The sequence below is a fragment of the Staurois parvus genome, unplaced genomic scaffold, assembly GCF_062004578.1.
Source record: "Staurois parvus isolate SC_StPar_1 unplaced genomic scaffold, SC_StPar_1.0 ptg000120l, whole genome shotgun sequence".
Lineage (NCBI taxonomy): Eukaryota > Metazoa > Chordata > Amphibia > Anura > Ranidae > Staurois > Staurois parvus.
Genome location: NW_028317916.1, coordinates 1,239,126 through 1,255,819, shown reverse-complemented (window position 1 = coordinate 1,255,819; position 16,694 = coordinate 1,239,126). Strand labels below are relative to the sequence as shown.

The 16,694-nt window shown below is 36.2% G+C and overlaps 1 protein-coding gene across 2 annotated transcripts in view; it reads right to left on the bottom strand.

The window, feature by feature from the left end:
* Positions 1-520: 520 nt before the first annotated feature.
* The window catches only part of CAV1 (caveolin 1), an 80,683-nt gene continuing 64,509 nt past the window's right edge, over positions 521-16,694 (bottom strand). For both annotated transcript variants that reach the window (XM_089672082.1, XM_089672083.1), the window contains one exon: positions 521-4,477. In XM_089672082.1, coding sequence (XP_089528208.1) covers positions 4,136-4,477 — 342 coding nt within the window. In that variant the 3' untranslated portion in view covers positions 521-4,135. The remainder of the gene's footprint in view (positions 4,478-16,694) is intronic.

The following is a 16,694-nucleotide window of genomic DNA, read 5'->3' as shown; positions in this document are numbered from 1 at the left end:
AATCAACTTTCATTATGATTACACTAAATTGTTGAAAGCCTGATTTTGAATAAGTACTTTAAAGAGCTTAACATTATGCATCTTGTACACCGCAATTACCTAAATCCCAAAGTACAGGTTTGGTAGGTATATTTTTTGCTTAAGTTAAGGCCTTTATACTTCTGGACTTAAGAGTCCCATCAGTTAATTTTCAGATATGACTTTATCAAAGCTAGCAATGTTATTCTGACTTCTCATCTAAGAGAATTACAATGAGAACTCTGCTATGTTTCCATAAAAGTAGAATCAGTTCCATGCTTTGCCTTGCACTTAACACTTTGGAAGAACTTGGAAGGTTATTAAATCTAAAGCTTTTGTTAACATAACTCACCAACCAATCACAACATGACCATCAGGTACTCGTCTGTGTACACTGTGAATTATTGAAGAGCTCATATCCCTCAGGAACAAATAGTGATGACATTTCTTTAATTAAACCACGGCAAGTTTCCACACATTTATCAAATAATGTACACTGAAACGCGTTGATCCTTTTATTGTGCACATCTTTAGTTTGTAAGTTACATGCAATATGAGTTATACAATTTTGGTATGTTTACATCAATTGAATCTGCATGTTCATTACACTATATTAAAAATAATAAGAGTACATTACAAAGAAATGTTCAAAGCACATCTGTTTTATTTTGATAGCTTATGTAAGGTTCCTCAGATCGGTGTCCACAGACGTACATGTTAATAGTAAACACAATATGCATTCTTTGACTGGCAATTAGACGTAGACCAGATTTTTAGGCACAGAGAACCTTTAGTAAAACACACCATTGTATTTTATCTCTTAAAAACTCTTTAGATAGAAGAAAAATAACTTTCTTATATACAAAATACAAAAAAGTCTATTTTAAATGTCATCTAATTTTTAATTTAGCCTCATTCTAATTTCACCAGGAATATTTAAAAAAATAAAAATAAAAAAAATGTTATCACAGTTTAAATTCACACAATACTGGATTCTGAGTTGACAAAGATTGGTAGAAAAACCATAAAATGTCAAGTTTTTATATTTATTAAGCATTCAGAAATATTATTATGTGAATAAAAGGCACATTTTAAATGCTTTATTGGTGATTTTTATTTGTATCTTATTGTAAACATGCGTGTAAGATGTATACAACTGTTTGTGCATAGATTTCCACTACTTTTACTTGACATTGCATTTACTGGTATGTGTTTTGTGAGCACACATTTGTTTCATAGAACAACTGTTCCATAAACATGCACAATGCACAAACATGTGACTGTTTATGCACTGAGCAGACATTTTCCTTTCCTTGAGCTAACAGCAGTAATCAAAATCATTTTGGACAATGATTTTATTTAAAAGGTTGGCCAGAGGGTGACTACAGAGATTACAGAGAAATATAGAACACCAGAACCAGAGGATGAGAGAGTCCAAGATACTTTTAATTGTTCACAACTCAATGACATAAAACAGCTGGATACCCATCAAGAGCAGCCATGTTGTTTGCCAGCCACTGGACCAAACCTAGTGAACATGTTTAAGTTTCCTTTGGCTTGATCACACTAATAGGTTTTGAAGTCTCAGCGCCCTTCCAATAGGTCTTTACTGAGATTGCAAACAAACATTGACATGTGATTATTTCCTGATCTGGAAGGTATCAGACTGGATAAGCAGCAATCATCTCATGTCTATGGGTGTTTTATCAATAAATACAGCCAAATATGTTTAATTATGATATCAAAGTTTGGCTGAATGCCATTTTAGGTTTCTAGTATAAACAGTGAAAACTTCAAAGAGATCATGTACAGACAAAAATGCTAAAGAAAAACTTGCATGAGCACTACCTGTGTATTGGGGATTACTGCTTCCAACAGATTTATTAGAGACCGGCATATAGCTTTATGACAGTCTTTTTTAATAGTAGTTTTACTAAGCTGAAAATCCCTTATCTACTGGGAATCCATCTGTGATGCAACAATTACGTCTTATGCTAAAGTCCTACACAGAGACCCCTTCCCTAACTGCTGTTTGAGGACTGACATCTCACTAGTAATACGGAAGGTCTCTGCGTTTTATGGTCACAGTATAATACCTGATTTTACCAGGAGTCACTGCTTCTGATGAAATTTTAAAGGCTTCAGGTGAAGTCCTAAATTACATTTTCCAACCCTGGTGAAATCAGAATGTGAAGTTGTAGATGAGGTATAAGGAGATTCGTCTGTGTTACTGCACAAAGTGGTTCAAAGACAAAAATGTTATAAGGAAATTAACTTGGAAAGCTCTTTTAATGTCATTTGGCTAAAGATAACCTTTAAAAAAGCTATTTGATTACATAAGTCTAGTATTTAATTTACATTATATGTATAATACAGCCCAACTATGATCTAATGTGTTTAATACAAGCAGTGCATCTCTACAGTTCACATTTGTATACTGCTACTATAGAGGGCCCACTGGCAAAATTCCATGAAAATCTTTCTGTACAGCAGGGGTGCACACAGAAGCTGCCAATGCAGCCATACCATCCCTATTATATTATATCACGTGGCTGCATAGGGGAGTCCCTTACACTTGGCAGGCTTCCTGCACAACTATGCAATCAATGAAGATTGATTTTTTGGTACCTCACCTGCTGGGCATTTTATGGTAAATTATTTTGTGAACATGCAAGGGTAGAGAGGGCTTCACATAGTTGGGTGGTTTGATTTAAATGTGGGGGTAATTTGAGCCACTGATTCAACTCAAACCCATACCCATATAGCTATGCCAGCTTCACAAACAGCAAACGTATTATTCTTTTGTAATTTGTCATAATATACTTGGATAGTTTACGAATTCTTAGCATTCGGTATTATTAAAAGCAGTGTCATATACATATTTTATTATATAGCGTGAGAATCATGCACAAATAAAGATATGTCTGAGCAAGACAAATTAAACATATTAAGCAAGAGAAATTAAAGAGAATTATATTTGAAATGAAATTGAGTCGCATGCACAAAAAGTTGTCTAAACTAATCAATATGGAACCAATTCATCAATCATATAGTATTCAAAATAATTTTAGCCGAATGCTTTACAGTGTCTGATCTTTCTAATAAAACATATATTTTTAAAACCATATAAAATTTTTCAAGAAAAAAAAACACACGAAAGGAACCATTAACAAACAATACATGTCTAGACATTGTCTCTTTTAGAAAAAGTAATTGGTAATAATCTATTAAAAATTCAGATCTGACACAGATAAGGCCTATTAGTAAATTAAAGAGCTAATGTTCTTGCTATATTACAAAAGGACATCTAGAACCATAGAAATGTTTATTAGTTAGCCTCATGCAATTTGTCTTTGGCATTAAAATATCATGCCCTTTATTGATGAAATAGTGCCTTTGGTACATTTTGTATTTTTAAAAACTTAAGCTTTAATAAACACCATTTGCTTATGTTCATTAAAACAATATAGTAGGAAGAACGCTTTGACAAAAAATATAGATCTTCAATAGAATCTATGAAATGTCCTGCAATTGTTTGTGATAAGTTGTTACATATACAAATCTGCTATTTACTGAAAACTCTTGCTATTACAGTAGGCATAGAAATAATCAAGCTTCTCCATTAAAGTGAGCTATAGAGCTTCCGTTAAATACATTTATATACATTGGATAAAACTGCAAGCATCTCTCAGTATGTTTGCATATGTTGCTTTTGAAATAAAAAAAATTGAATTTTCTCAGCTGTAGTCTATTAATTAAACATTCTTTTACAGAACTGCATCAGCTTGAGAAATGAACCAAATAATACAATCTTCATCAGTTTATTTTTTTAATCAGATACCTGCCCACCTATTGCTTGCATCCTTTCAATTATAACATGTAAGCAATTTGTGGATAGAAAAGCAAAAATACAGTATTTCACAAAGAGACGACAAAATGCCATGTAGCTGGTAACAGAAAAAAATATTTTTTATCACAAAACAAACACTCTTTTAAACTTAAATCTTCTAAAAGGGTAAAGATTTTGCCCCAGGATACATACTCTAGTTACTGATCCTGTGTCAGTGCTCATAAAATATTGACACATTTCTGACATATAACTGCGTTTGGATGTCACCTATACTTCTTTGCGTACAGTAATTCGAACAAAGCTGAACATCTTGCCAATGGCTTCAAACAATGGGTCACAGAATGTGTGGATGCAGATGGAGTAGACTCGGCTAATGCACTGAATTTCAATCAAGTAGCTCTTTATGCATGGAACTACAGCCCAGATGTGTAGGAATGAAAGGATGGCAAAATAAATGCCCCAAACAAGTGACAATGGTATTCCAAAGATTGCAGACAGTAAGCGGTAGAACCAGTATTTAGTCACAGTGAATGTAGTGAAGCTTGCTTTCCAAATCCCATCAAAACTATGGGTCCCCTCAGGTTCAGCTATCACATCTTCAAAGTCAATCTGAAATAAAACAAAAGAAAACAAATAAAATGTAATACAAATTTTACAAAGGTGGGAAATATACATATACATCCATGATAATGTTATTAACATTGGAGAAAATAATTATTTGATCCCCTGAAGATTTTGTAAGTTTGCCCACTTACAAAGAAATGAATGATCTCGAATTTTTATCATAGGTGTATTTTAAATGATAGAGACAGAATATCAACCCAAATTCAGGAAAAACACATGATACAAATGTTATAAATTCTGTGAGTAAAATAAGTATTTGATCCCCAATCAAAACACGACTTAGTACTTAGTGGAGAAACCCTTGTTGGCAAGCAGAGAAGCAAGAGGTTTCTTGTAGTTGGTTACCAGATTTGCACACATCTCAGGAGGGATTTTGGTCTACTCTTCTCTACAGATCTTCTCTAAATCCTTAATGTTTCTTGGCTCTTGCTTGGCAACTCAAAGTTTCAGCTCCCTCCATAAATTTTCTATAGAATTAAAGATTGGCTAGGCCACTCCTTGACCTTAATGTGCTTCTTCTTGAGCCACTTCTTTGTTGTTTTAGCAGTATTTTTTGGTTCATTGTCCTGCTGGAAGACCCATCCATGACCCATCTTCATTTTTATGGCTGAGGGAAGAAGGTTCTCATCCAAGATTTTACAATACATGGCCCCATCCATTGGCTCCTCAAAGTGGCAAAGTTGGCCTGTACCTTTAGCAGAGAAACAGCCCCAAAGCATAATGTTTCCACCTCTGTGCTTGACTGAAGGGATGGTGTTCTTAGAGTCATAGTCAGCATTTTTCTTCCTCCAAACACGGCGAGTCGAGTTAATGCCAAAGAGCTCAATTTTGGTCTCATCTGACAACAGCACTTTCTAAAAATACTTCTCTGAATCATTTAGATGTTCATTGGCAAACTTCAGAAGGGCCTGTACATGTGCCTTCTTGAGGAGGAGGTCCTTGCGCACGCTGCAGGATTTCAATCCATGGCAGTATATTGTGTTACTAATGGTTTGTTTGGTGACTGTGGTCCCAACTGCCTTGAGATCATTCACAAGCTCCTCCCATGTAGTTCTGAGCTTATCCCCCACTTTTCTCATGATCATCCTTGCCCCATGAGGTGAAATCTTGCATGGAGCTCCAGACCGAGGAAAATTGATGGTTATTTTGTATTTCTTCCATTTGTGAATAATTGCTCCAACAGTTGTCTCCTTCTCACCAAGCTTCTTGCTGATGGTCTTGTAGCCCATTACAGCTTTGTGCAGATCTACAATCTTGTCCCTGACATCCATTGACAGATCCATTGACTGGTCTTGTCCACGGTAGTGCCCAAGAAAGAGATTCTGTGGACAAGTGTCTTTTAAACATATAGTAAATTGTCGTTAGGAGCACCTTCTTAAATTGACAGGACTAATCTGTGTACAACATGAGCACATAACCAGTCTGTGGGAGCCAGAATTATTGTTGGTTGGTAGGGGAACAAATACATATTTTACTCACTGAACTACAACTCAATTTATAACATTTGTATCATGTGTTTTTTCTGAATTTTTGCTTAATATTCTGTCTCTATAATTTAAAATACACCTATGATAAAATTATAGACCCTTAATTTGTTTGTAAGTGGACAAACTTACAAAATCTGCAGGCGATCAAATAATTATTTTACCCACTGTATACTGCCATACAGATGGAAACACATGTTGGTACTAATATTACAATACATGAATCCCTAAGGAATAGGCTCTAAAATGAACATTGGTTATACTCTACTTATCTAATTTGTGTGTACTCAGTACAGAAAAGTATACCTGATCATCACATCTGTGTTACCTTGTTGGACATCCCATCCCATTAGCAATAATATGAAGTTGCTCTCCATATTTGTGGCCTTAACTCTTTTAGGAGGGCTTTTTGGAGTGTGTCTATCTGTGGGAATTGTTGCTCATTCTGCAAACAGAGCATTTGTGGGATCATGTATTGATGTTAAATGTCAAGAACTTTGTTTCATAAGCTGTTAAAGTTCTCTAACAACCTGTGGCCTTTCAGGTCAGATGTTTTAATTCCAACTGGCCATAACTGGAAAAGTTTCTGCTCATTGGAAACTTCTTGTCTTAAGTTTGTACCGTATAGACTGGAAATTTTGGCTTTCTATGCCTGATCTTATCCAACTGTTTAGTATGAGTAACAAACACTTATATTGTTCAAACTTTTTTTAAGAAAGACATCAACTGACAACCCACATACAGTCAACTATGTTGAAAGGCGACTTAGAAATGTTGTGTAGGTCTTCATGGGACTATTTGAAATATAATAGACAAAAAATTGTAAACTCACCAAATTTTATAGGTACAAAGATAGGAAATGTTAAAATGAAAGCAACAAAAAAAAATGAGGATGACAGATAATTATGTACCTCTATATTGAGATATATTTACATGTTGGTCAATTTGAGACTCTACACACATACAAACACCTATAGAACACCACAAATTTTAGAAAACACAATATTTACTCTTTACATATAACTACCTTTCCTTTGTTATTGGTGATTACCACTTTAACTTTTTCACAACACCTTAGCAAATACAATTTAGTTGATAATGATAACACTTCCAAACTCTTCATATTGTGTTCACACACTTTCACATTATTTTCTTCGCTGATGACTATTTCAAAGGTTACAGAATTGCATTTCAAAATTATACTGCAGGAAATCATTAAAAATGGCATTGCCATAATCATCTACAAAAGTTAGACTCATCTGATATTAAATAAGTAAATCTGTATAGCAAATAGAATTGCAAATAACCCGGTTGCACACGTGGGAACTACTTTTCGCTTGCAAATGACTTTCTATCCAATTTTAAAGTTACATCTCAGATAGACTGCTTCAGAATTTACATATATATTTTCCTCCCATCAAATCCTTAGTTTGATAATATTTTTCATGATGATTTACCGAAATGAGTATCCTTCAGTTAGTTAACGAAGATGGTCTAAGGGCCTCACCTCAATCAGCATAGGTAGTAACTCATATGTAATCAGAATAAGACGGCACATTTTGCCCATCAGCAATACAAGGCATCTCAGTAAAAATTATTTAAGTTTGATAGAGTGGGTGAGCAATATAAAACAAGCTGTTATATTGGGTAAGGGAGCTGTCATTTCCTGGGAATGACATCAAAGGAATTCTTAGATGAATTATTCCTCGGAATTGCTACTGATGTTTTATTAGTAAGAAACCTTTACATATTTCAATTTATTAAAAAAGCCTAATAACATTCAAACATGCCGAACCTTCCGACATGCTATCTGCATTTTAATATCCAGTTAATGGAATCGAGAAAGTTAATTCCAAAATAAATAAAAACTTTTATTTACATGGTTTGGCAGAGTGTCCATTCAATTATTCATGCATGTAAAATATTTAATAACGAAGTTATCAGTAAAATGTAATTCTCAAAATAAAATGGTGGCTCTGGACACCATTGTACATCCAGTGCATTAACAAAATACCTTGCCTTATAAAGATGGCAGCTTCGGAAGTGCACAGTATTTTGTGACTACAGGATAAGGAAAGTTAGGAGATTTGTAGAGTCTCCTATGTAGACTACCATAAAAGCATCAGTGGAAGTACCTTTCTTCTAAGATGGGAAAATGGATAAGACAAAAATATGGGCTGGGTTTACTCCAGCTGTATGCAGCTTCAAATTTTCCAGTTGCATTAACTCAGAGGGATTGGTTTACTAAAGAAGTAGAAATTTCACTTAGGGAACCCATGCCTAACCCATGTTCAAATACCCAAACCTTTGCATGTGAATATAAGAAAATGGAAATTCCTATAACATGAACCCAACTTCACTGAGCTAAACCAACATTCTGCTCCCATAGAAAATGAACCTCAGTGTGTCTGTTAAAGCATAACATCATGAAATATAATAAAGTTTATCTAAAGGCAAACCTCTTCTTAGATTTGGATGGAGTAGTGAGAGAACCAGGTTTTTACTGCTGTCTATATTCCCATCAGGGAGATTCAATCTAATTGTACTGATCACCAATGCTAACAGGGAATGAAAGGAAGGGTAAATCTGAATTCGGGGGAAGAAATCTGATTATTGGATGGAGTGATGAAGCTACACCATGAGCAGAACAAATTTAAAAATATAAAATATTATTATTTATAGTAAAATGGGCATTGCTTCATTTGTACAGTTTGATATTTACATCTATGTGTGCTTCATGGTGAACTAACAGTTTATCATGACCTATTATAGTATATTTTCTTATCCATAAACTTACCAACCTCTGCCATTGGAGAACAAAAACCTTAGACTCTATAAACTAAATAATGGAACTTTGCCACAAAACTATAAGGGTTGTGGAAGAAGAACAGCATTATAAGCAATCATACCAGGAGGAAGTTCATTGTTTGTCTCTTTCAGAACAATCCCTGGCTATTGATGAAACAAAGTCTCAAGCAGAGGCTTTAGAATTTAGCCTTCCACCCCACTCTGTATATATTTGCAGACCTGAGGACTTTGTAGTTCTATTATCTAATTTTAATCAGAATTTAAATATGGTTTGGACTGTGTCTGTTCTTTCTTCTGGGGATGTAATACAAAGATAAAAAAACAAACACTCAGCTGGAACATAATCATGAATTTTAAGCTATTATGCACGCCAAGACATTTTGTTGTGCTGTTGAGCTTTAATATAGACAGGTCAAAGGTGGTAAAGAGTGTCCATGTTTTTTTGTGCAAGTCACAAACCAAAATCTGACCAGAATCAGTATTTTTCAGTCCTTACATGTATTCATGTATTCTGTGACACCTAATCAGTAGCTTTCAGGCTACTTGTATCTCAGAGTTTTAGCTGATGTTACTAATAGTTCCCTTTCAGAAGGAGATCAGTACCTGTATCTAGGAACCCTTGCTGAATTATATATGCCTTCAAATCTGAAGCAAAAGTGAGGTTGCTTAAATTACGTAATTTCAAGTGATTTATTGATAAACTGCTATAACTAAAAGTAGATGACATCTCTCAAGTACTTTAACAGGCTTATATACCATGCTCCATGAAGATAAAATGTCATAAGTAACGCAGCTAAATGCTTCCTCTGTTTGATAATCATATCTCAGACCTACACTCCAGTCAAACCTGAAATTAATGCCTACAGAAAGTATAGCCCATATGTCAGTTTTTTTTCTATCCAGGCACCATTTCCTTCTAGTGGCAAGCTGGTAATTTCGGAACATGCCTGCTTTGGATGTTGTAAAACTCCAGTTGGCTTCTTGCTGATATAAAATAAAAGAGTCAGTACTAAAGAGTTTCTCACAGAATCAGATACTTCTCAATGCATAAAAAACTGCCTTGGAAAAGGTATGTAGGACAGACTTCGAGAACACTAATGGCATCAAAAGGCACGGTGAGGTGCAAGTATATGTGCATTGTAGAATGTAATTCTAAATGGCTCCCCAATGCACATATACTGTAAAAAACAGTGCATCACAAAACACAGATGTGTGTTGTGGTGAGCTGAGTTGACTAGATTAGAACAGGTGCTTTTTTAAGCATTGAAGAGTATGTGTTACAGCAGAACTCTGGTCAAAAACCTCTTTACATGTCCTTGTTGCTGATTTCCTCCCTTCACTGAACATGTCATCCATCTTCTGGTTCACTCAGTAGTTGCTCTGAAATAACCTATTCATTTTCAAATCAAACTGTTAATGCTCTTTGGTTTCCTGTTTGTAAGACAAGTGGCTGCTATGCCTCCTATTTCCCCAGCCACTAGTCTTGGCACATCCCTTCTGTAGTTCTTTTGCCAAGAAACAGTGATTTAATTCAGTCCACTTGAGGGCGGACCAGGACTCTCAGACACATTCAACATATACAGTCCTAGTGTATCCGCCCACTACAATTCCCTGTGGTTGATGGGAACTGTAGTTTCCCAGAGAGAGAAAAGAGGATATGATGTAATCCTTGCTGGTACACCTCCTCCTTGACAGAGCAGATGCTGTTATCTTTTTGAATTGCATAGATGAAGTCATGAAAATTCAACTAGACTTTCCTCCTAAATGGTCAGGATTTTCACAATTTTATTAACTGTTTAGTGTTTTGTGTGTAGATGGGTGTACTAATGGGTGATTTTTTTTGCCTATCCCGGAAATCTTTAAAGGTATGGATGTGTCATAAAATTTCTAAATACCTTGTTTTATGCTATGACACAATGCCAGAATGGTGTAAAGAATCTTTTTGGTAAAGTTAACAGTTTACTGAAAGAAGGTCAACCTCAATTTGCTTTCATGGATATGAAAGCAAATTGATAAATATCAGAAAAAATGTATCCCATTAATCCATAATGTCATGTAAAGCTCATGATGATGTTTATTAAGTCATAAAACCTCTAATTTACTTTAAATTATGAAGTAGATGTTCTTTCCAATGTGTGGGATATTAGTACAACTTCACTCATAGTCATGGGTTAGCAATTTGTCCTGACTCTCCACTTCCACAACTTCCCACTCACATATCTGGCCTGAATCCCAAAATAAATACTAGGGCCTGGGAAAACTGTCAGACTACCTTAATATCACATCTTAACATGTATTAAAAAAGAACCCAACCCAACCCAATTATGACTTCTATGTTAACTATGCATACGAAAGAATACATGTAAGAACATTTTCTTTAATCAAGAATTCCCCCTTTCTGTGTTTTTAAAGCTTCTCATTATGTGGAACTCCACTGCTCCTTGAATTATGGTAAGAAGGTCCTTTAGTTCCCCCCCCCAAAGATTTCCCAGTTTGCTTTGAATTAACATTTACTATATAAAATACATTGGAGAATAATCTAGGATCACAGAATAGTTGTGACATCCTTGGAGATAGGGTATTAGACCACTGTGGGCACTATTAAGCTGTGAGAGTCTAAAAATGTGGCAAATTGGGGAACTTCATTACGCTTCTGTAGTTGACTAAAATTCTACTTAATTGAGCTTAAAGTTTTTTTCACTTTTGTAGCCAAACTGGGATTACATCTATTTTATATTTGTTACATCTTCTCATTCATATAGCAGAACTTAAAAAATATTTAAACATTGCTGCTTACCACTTTATTTATTTTAGGTACTTATATAGCGCTGTCAATTTTACGCAGCACTTTACACATATATATTGTACATTCACATCAGTCCCTGACCCTCAAGGTGTGTACAATCTAATGTCCCTAACTTACATTCATACATACACATATTAGGGCCAATTTAGACAGGACTTAATTAACCTACCAGTATGTCTTCGGAGTGTGGAAGGAAACCAGAGTACCCTGAGGAAACCAACGCAGACACAGGGAGAACATGCAAACTCCAGGCAGGTGGTGCTGTGGCTGGGATTTGAACCAACGACCCTAGTACTGCCAGCAGGTGGAAGTGCTAACCATTTAGCCACTGTGCTGCCCAGCTCTTTTCTGACAACCCCAGCACTGTAAAGTTCTACTTAGCGCTCTTTATGAGGAAGATGTGTAACTGTGTTTGTCATAATTAACCCTGTCTGCACTGTGATAGCAGATCTCATTATGAGTTGTAAACTGGATTGAACATTGTTCTAACATAGGGTTAAATATTTAGATGTTGGGCTTCTCTGTTGTATCAAGAGGAATCAGAGGGCCCTGCTCATTAGAGCTTACAATCTAAAAATGTTAATCAGAGGAAACTCAGCCTGTCCTAAGCCTTTCTATTGGGACAGACACGCTCTGAACGTGTTCAGAAATGCTTACAGTCTGCAATGACACCTTCTCCTAAGAAATGTTAAATAAAATAGGTATGCTATGTGAATGAGAATACATAACAAATAGTGGGGTTTTCTTAAGTTTGACTGTAGAAGTGGAAATACAATTTACGGTAAAACTGCAGAAAGTCTATTGCATTATTCCTGAAATGTTACCATAATAGGCTCTTTCATCTTTGCCGGTATGCCTGGCTTGTATGTCTAAAGGGTTGTTGGAGGTGCAACTGGGCTGATCATGTTATCACAATAAAGGTATATCATCTCAAGCAGAATTCATTTTTGACAAAAAAAGAACATTTGCAAGTTCACTGAAATGTCCTATTTCAATATCCATGGGATGTAAGCAGGCATGTATCTTAGATAATATGTGTTAATATCCTTAAAGTATGTGTAATGTAAGGTGTCGGTGACACCATAATTCAATATATTTGTGCAGCACACTTCTCATTATTTTCATTTGTTTTAGTGCCCCAGTCAAAACCCCCAAAATACATCTAGGATGGTGCTCTGTAATAGATTTAAAGACTTGATTGTAAATGTCGTCTTAAGAAAACACTCAAAGGAGAACTGGATCAAAATTAATATGGAAAAAATGTCTATCCTTCCAAATTAGGATATAGTTTATGCTAGACATTCACGTCTTTGTCAGCTAGTGTACGCAAATCATAGGACTTACTTTTAACAGCCAAACACTGGGATGTAGCTGGCCACCAGTATAAAACAAAAGTGTTTGTTTAACTTGCATTCCCGTTGCTCACATATTCCAACATCTTCTTCTAGAACACTTTTGGACTGTATCTGCTAAGCCATGCAATGCAACTTAAAGGAAACCACACTAAAATCCATATATTGCATTAATTTTTTTAAAGATTCAGGAGAAAAAGATTCAATTTGGATTTGCAGCCTGCAGCCAAATGCCAAAATTCTAATTTTACATCTTTGCAATCATGAGAACTGTACTCTGTGTACAGAACAAACCAGAATTCTTACATCTGATCATGTAGTCATTCATATGCACAGAACTTGAGAAGAAAAAATCTAAGGCAACTCTGGTTAAAGTCTATCCAACCCCACAAAAAATATAATATATTTTAGCTCACCAGTTATTCTCTGCCAGCCACCTTCAGAACATTTTATGCAAGTACAGAAATAGCTGTTAAGCCTAGTACACACTGACTGAAGGGTGGGTGGCATCGGCAGGTTCATTGATAACCAGCCAACATTCAACAGCATTTGGTCCGACAGGAGCAAGCCGTTCGGGGGCATGACCGAAAAAAAGATCTGCTGAATGACCCCAGGTCAGCCAATGGAAGGCAAGGGTAATCCCCCCTGTCAGAACACAATAGCACAGCAGTAGAGATCGCTGTACTAACATCGGATAGTAAGTACAGAGGCTCCTCCTGAGCTATCAGTTTGTTTCATTTCAGCCCACTGGGTTGAAGGAAAAAAAAAAAAAAACTAGTAGTGTGTACTAGGCATTAGTCTTGCCAGAAATGCAGTGTCATTTACTATGAGTTGAAAAATTTGCATAAAAAATGTTATCCTTTTATAAACTACTACTACCTGAAGAAGTCACGTGATCAGTGACGCAACGTGCCGGGAGGAGCCGGGTGACGTCCCTTCCGGTTGCGGCCAAGACCGGAAGTTCGGTTTACACAGAGCTCTATACGTTTGCTCACTCGTACATGAATGTTTAAAGCAGAGTTCCAGCCGTTTTTGTGTTTAATAAAATAAGGTGCCGGCATCTCAACTGTGGGCACACGGCTGTGACAGCATGCACGAGTTGTGCTTCGCCTCCTAATTGGTCCCCCAGTCTCCTGGGACCTGTGAAACGCAATCAGTGAAAGTTCCCAGGAGACTGTAGGAGGAAGAAGGGGGCCGAACTTCCTGTTCACTGCTACAGGGCGAACTGAGCCAGAAGTGGGAATGGGTACCTGTCAAAACTAGGTACCCGCTCCCCCCCCAAAAGGTGTCAAATATGGGGGTGGGGAAAATAAGCAGAGCTTCTGTTTTTGAGTGGAACTCCACTTTAAAGAATGTGAGTAAATTTTTAGTATATTTTTAGCAGTCTTACACTATGGTGAACTTTATTTAATTTACCATGGTGAGCAGAGGAGCAGAGGAAAAACAACCACTTGAGGAGAAAGTACACATTGGTTGTACAATTTGACAAAAGCGCAGTTTGATCTGTATGAGAGTATGGGTCAAAATATCAGGTGAGCGGCCATATTGCATGGTGGTGGAGTACTGCTGAAAATATATAAGTATTTATTCTCAGTCTAGAGAGTACTTCACTGCACTTGGAATTCTGGGGATTGCGGTTTAAGTGGACTTTGGAAATTTTTCACAATAGTGTTTTCATTTAAAGTGAATATTTGTGGTGAATTTTGAGTGTCATTAAATTATGGTCTTTTAGCACTGGACTTTTAACACTTAACATTTTGGCATCTTGCAGCACTGAATTTTGGTATCAGTAACCAGTAAGGTTTATAGTATTATTAGTGAATTGGTTGTTTTACATTATTAGATATTTAGCACTGAGTTTTATGATTAACACAATAATGGGTTTAGTATATACAGCAGCTTTCCCTTGCTTGCAGCGCTGGGGATAGCAACAATATCCAGCAGGGGAGTTTGCTTGAATTGATTCTGCACATATTTACTTTATTTAGTCCATATTATGCTGCTGGATAAAGTCTATATTTTCTTTGGTTTACAGCACTGAAACTAGCAACAATATCCAGAAGGGGATGTTTTGTTTTTGCACATTCTTCATTCAATTACGGATACACACATCATCATGTGTGAATAAGCACCACACTAATTTTACCTTTATTTTATTCTAACCTGTGAAGACACAGAAAGTGCTGGCAGCTATTCACCATTGAAAACAATATATCATTTATCTTGGTGGTAGCTCATAAGTAGATTTTGCTCTTTTATACTCCCATCAATACACAGCAGAATGGAAATGAACAAAGGCATGTTTGACTGAGTGACAACCATGGCAAATCCAAAGATGTTACTGAAACAGGAAGTGAGGAGAAATCTTCCAATGGGGACACCTGTTATGTTGACAACTGTCAGAGAGAGCACTTCCCCTCACTTTTGGGAACTTACTTCCTGTTGTGCCAATGGAAGAAAGAGAACTTTGTAAAGGGGAAAGGAAAGAAAGAAACAATAACATTTTTAGATTGTAAGCTCTAATGAATAGGGCCCTCTGATTCCTCTTGTATTGTGTTGTAACTACATCTCTCCCTTTTGTAAAGCGCTGGGCAAACTATTAGCACTATATAAATCCTAAATAATAATAATAATAAAAAAACCTCAAAATACTTATTTTTTTACACTTTTCTGAATTTAAGGAGCTATTTTCAGAGTCACATTCTAGGTCCAGGGTGCTTCTTCTATCATGGACAGGACTTCACTAAGGGCTTGTTCACACTTGACTTCTTCCCAAACCCCCCTATAGCATTTGACAGGCATTAGACAGGCGTTTGGGGAGTGTTTTCAACGCTCCTCAAACACCCCCCAAACGCCCTATGTGTGTTTTTGAGGCGTTTCATAGACGTTTTCCAAGTGTTAAAACTGCACCACAAATGCCTATAATGAAGATAATGGTATTAACACCCTGCAAACGCCTCACAAACGCCCCGCAAATGCCTGCCAGGCGTTTGAGGAGTGTCAACATAGGCCCCTTTCACACGGGAATTCCATATGTCCGTTTTTCATCTGTTTATGGATGAAAAACGGACCCCCATGTATTTTTATGGACTTGCAGATGTAAATAGATGAACATCTTTTTACATCCGTTAATGCCCGCATCTGTTAACATCCGTTTCTTTGAACGGAAGAAAACTCTATTTTTCTTCCGCAAAAAAATCCAGAATGGATGAAAAACGGATGTCAATGGACCAAAAACAGATGTAAATGGATGAAAACGGATGTAAATGGATCAAAAGTGGATTAAACAGATGAAAACGGATGTAAACAGATGAAAAACGGATGCAAACAGACCAAAAACGGATGAAAACAGATGTAAACAGATGAAAAACGGATGTAAACCAATGTAAAACAGATTTTAAAAGATCCGGAACGGACGAAAAACGGATGTCAATGGACCAAAAACAGATGTAAATGGATGAAAACGGATGTAAACGGATCAAAAACGGATGAAAACAGATGTAAACAGATAAAAAACAGATGAAAAACAGATGTAAACCAATGTAAACGGATTTAAAAAAATCCAAAACGGATGAAAAACGGATGTCAATGTATCAAAAACAGATGTAAATGGATGAAAACGGATGCAAACAGATGAAAAACGGATGTAAACAGACAAAAAACGGATGTAAACAGACCAAAAACGGATGTAAACAGACCGAAAACGGATGTAAACAGATGAAAAACGGATGTAAACAGATGAAAAAAACGAT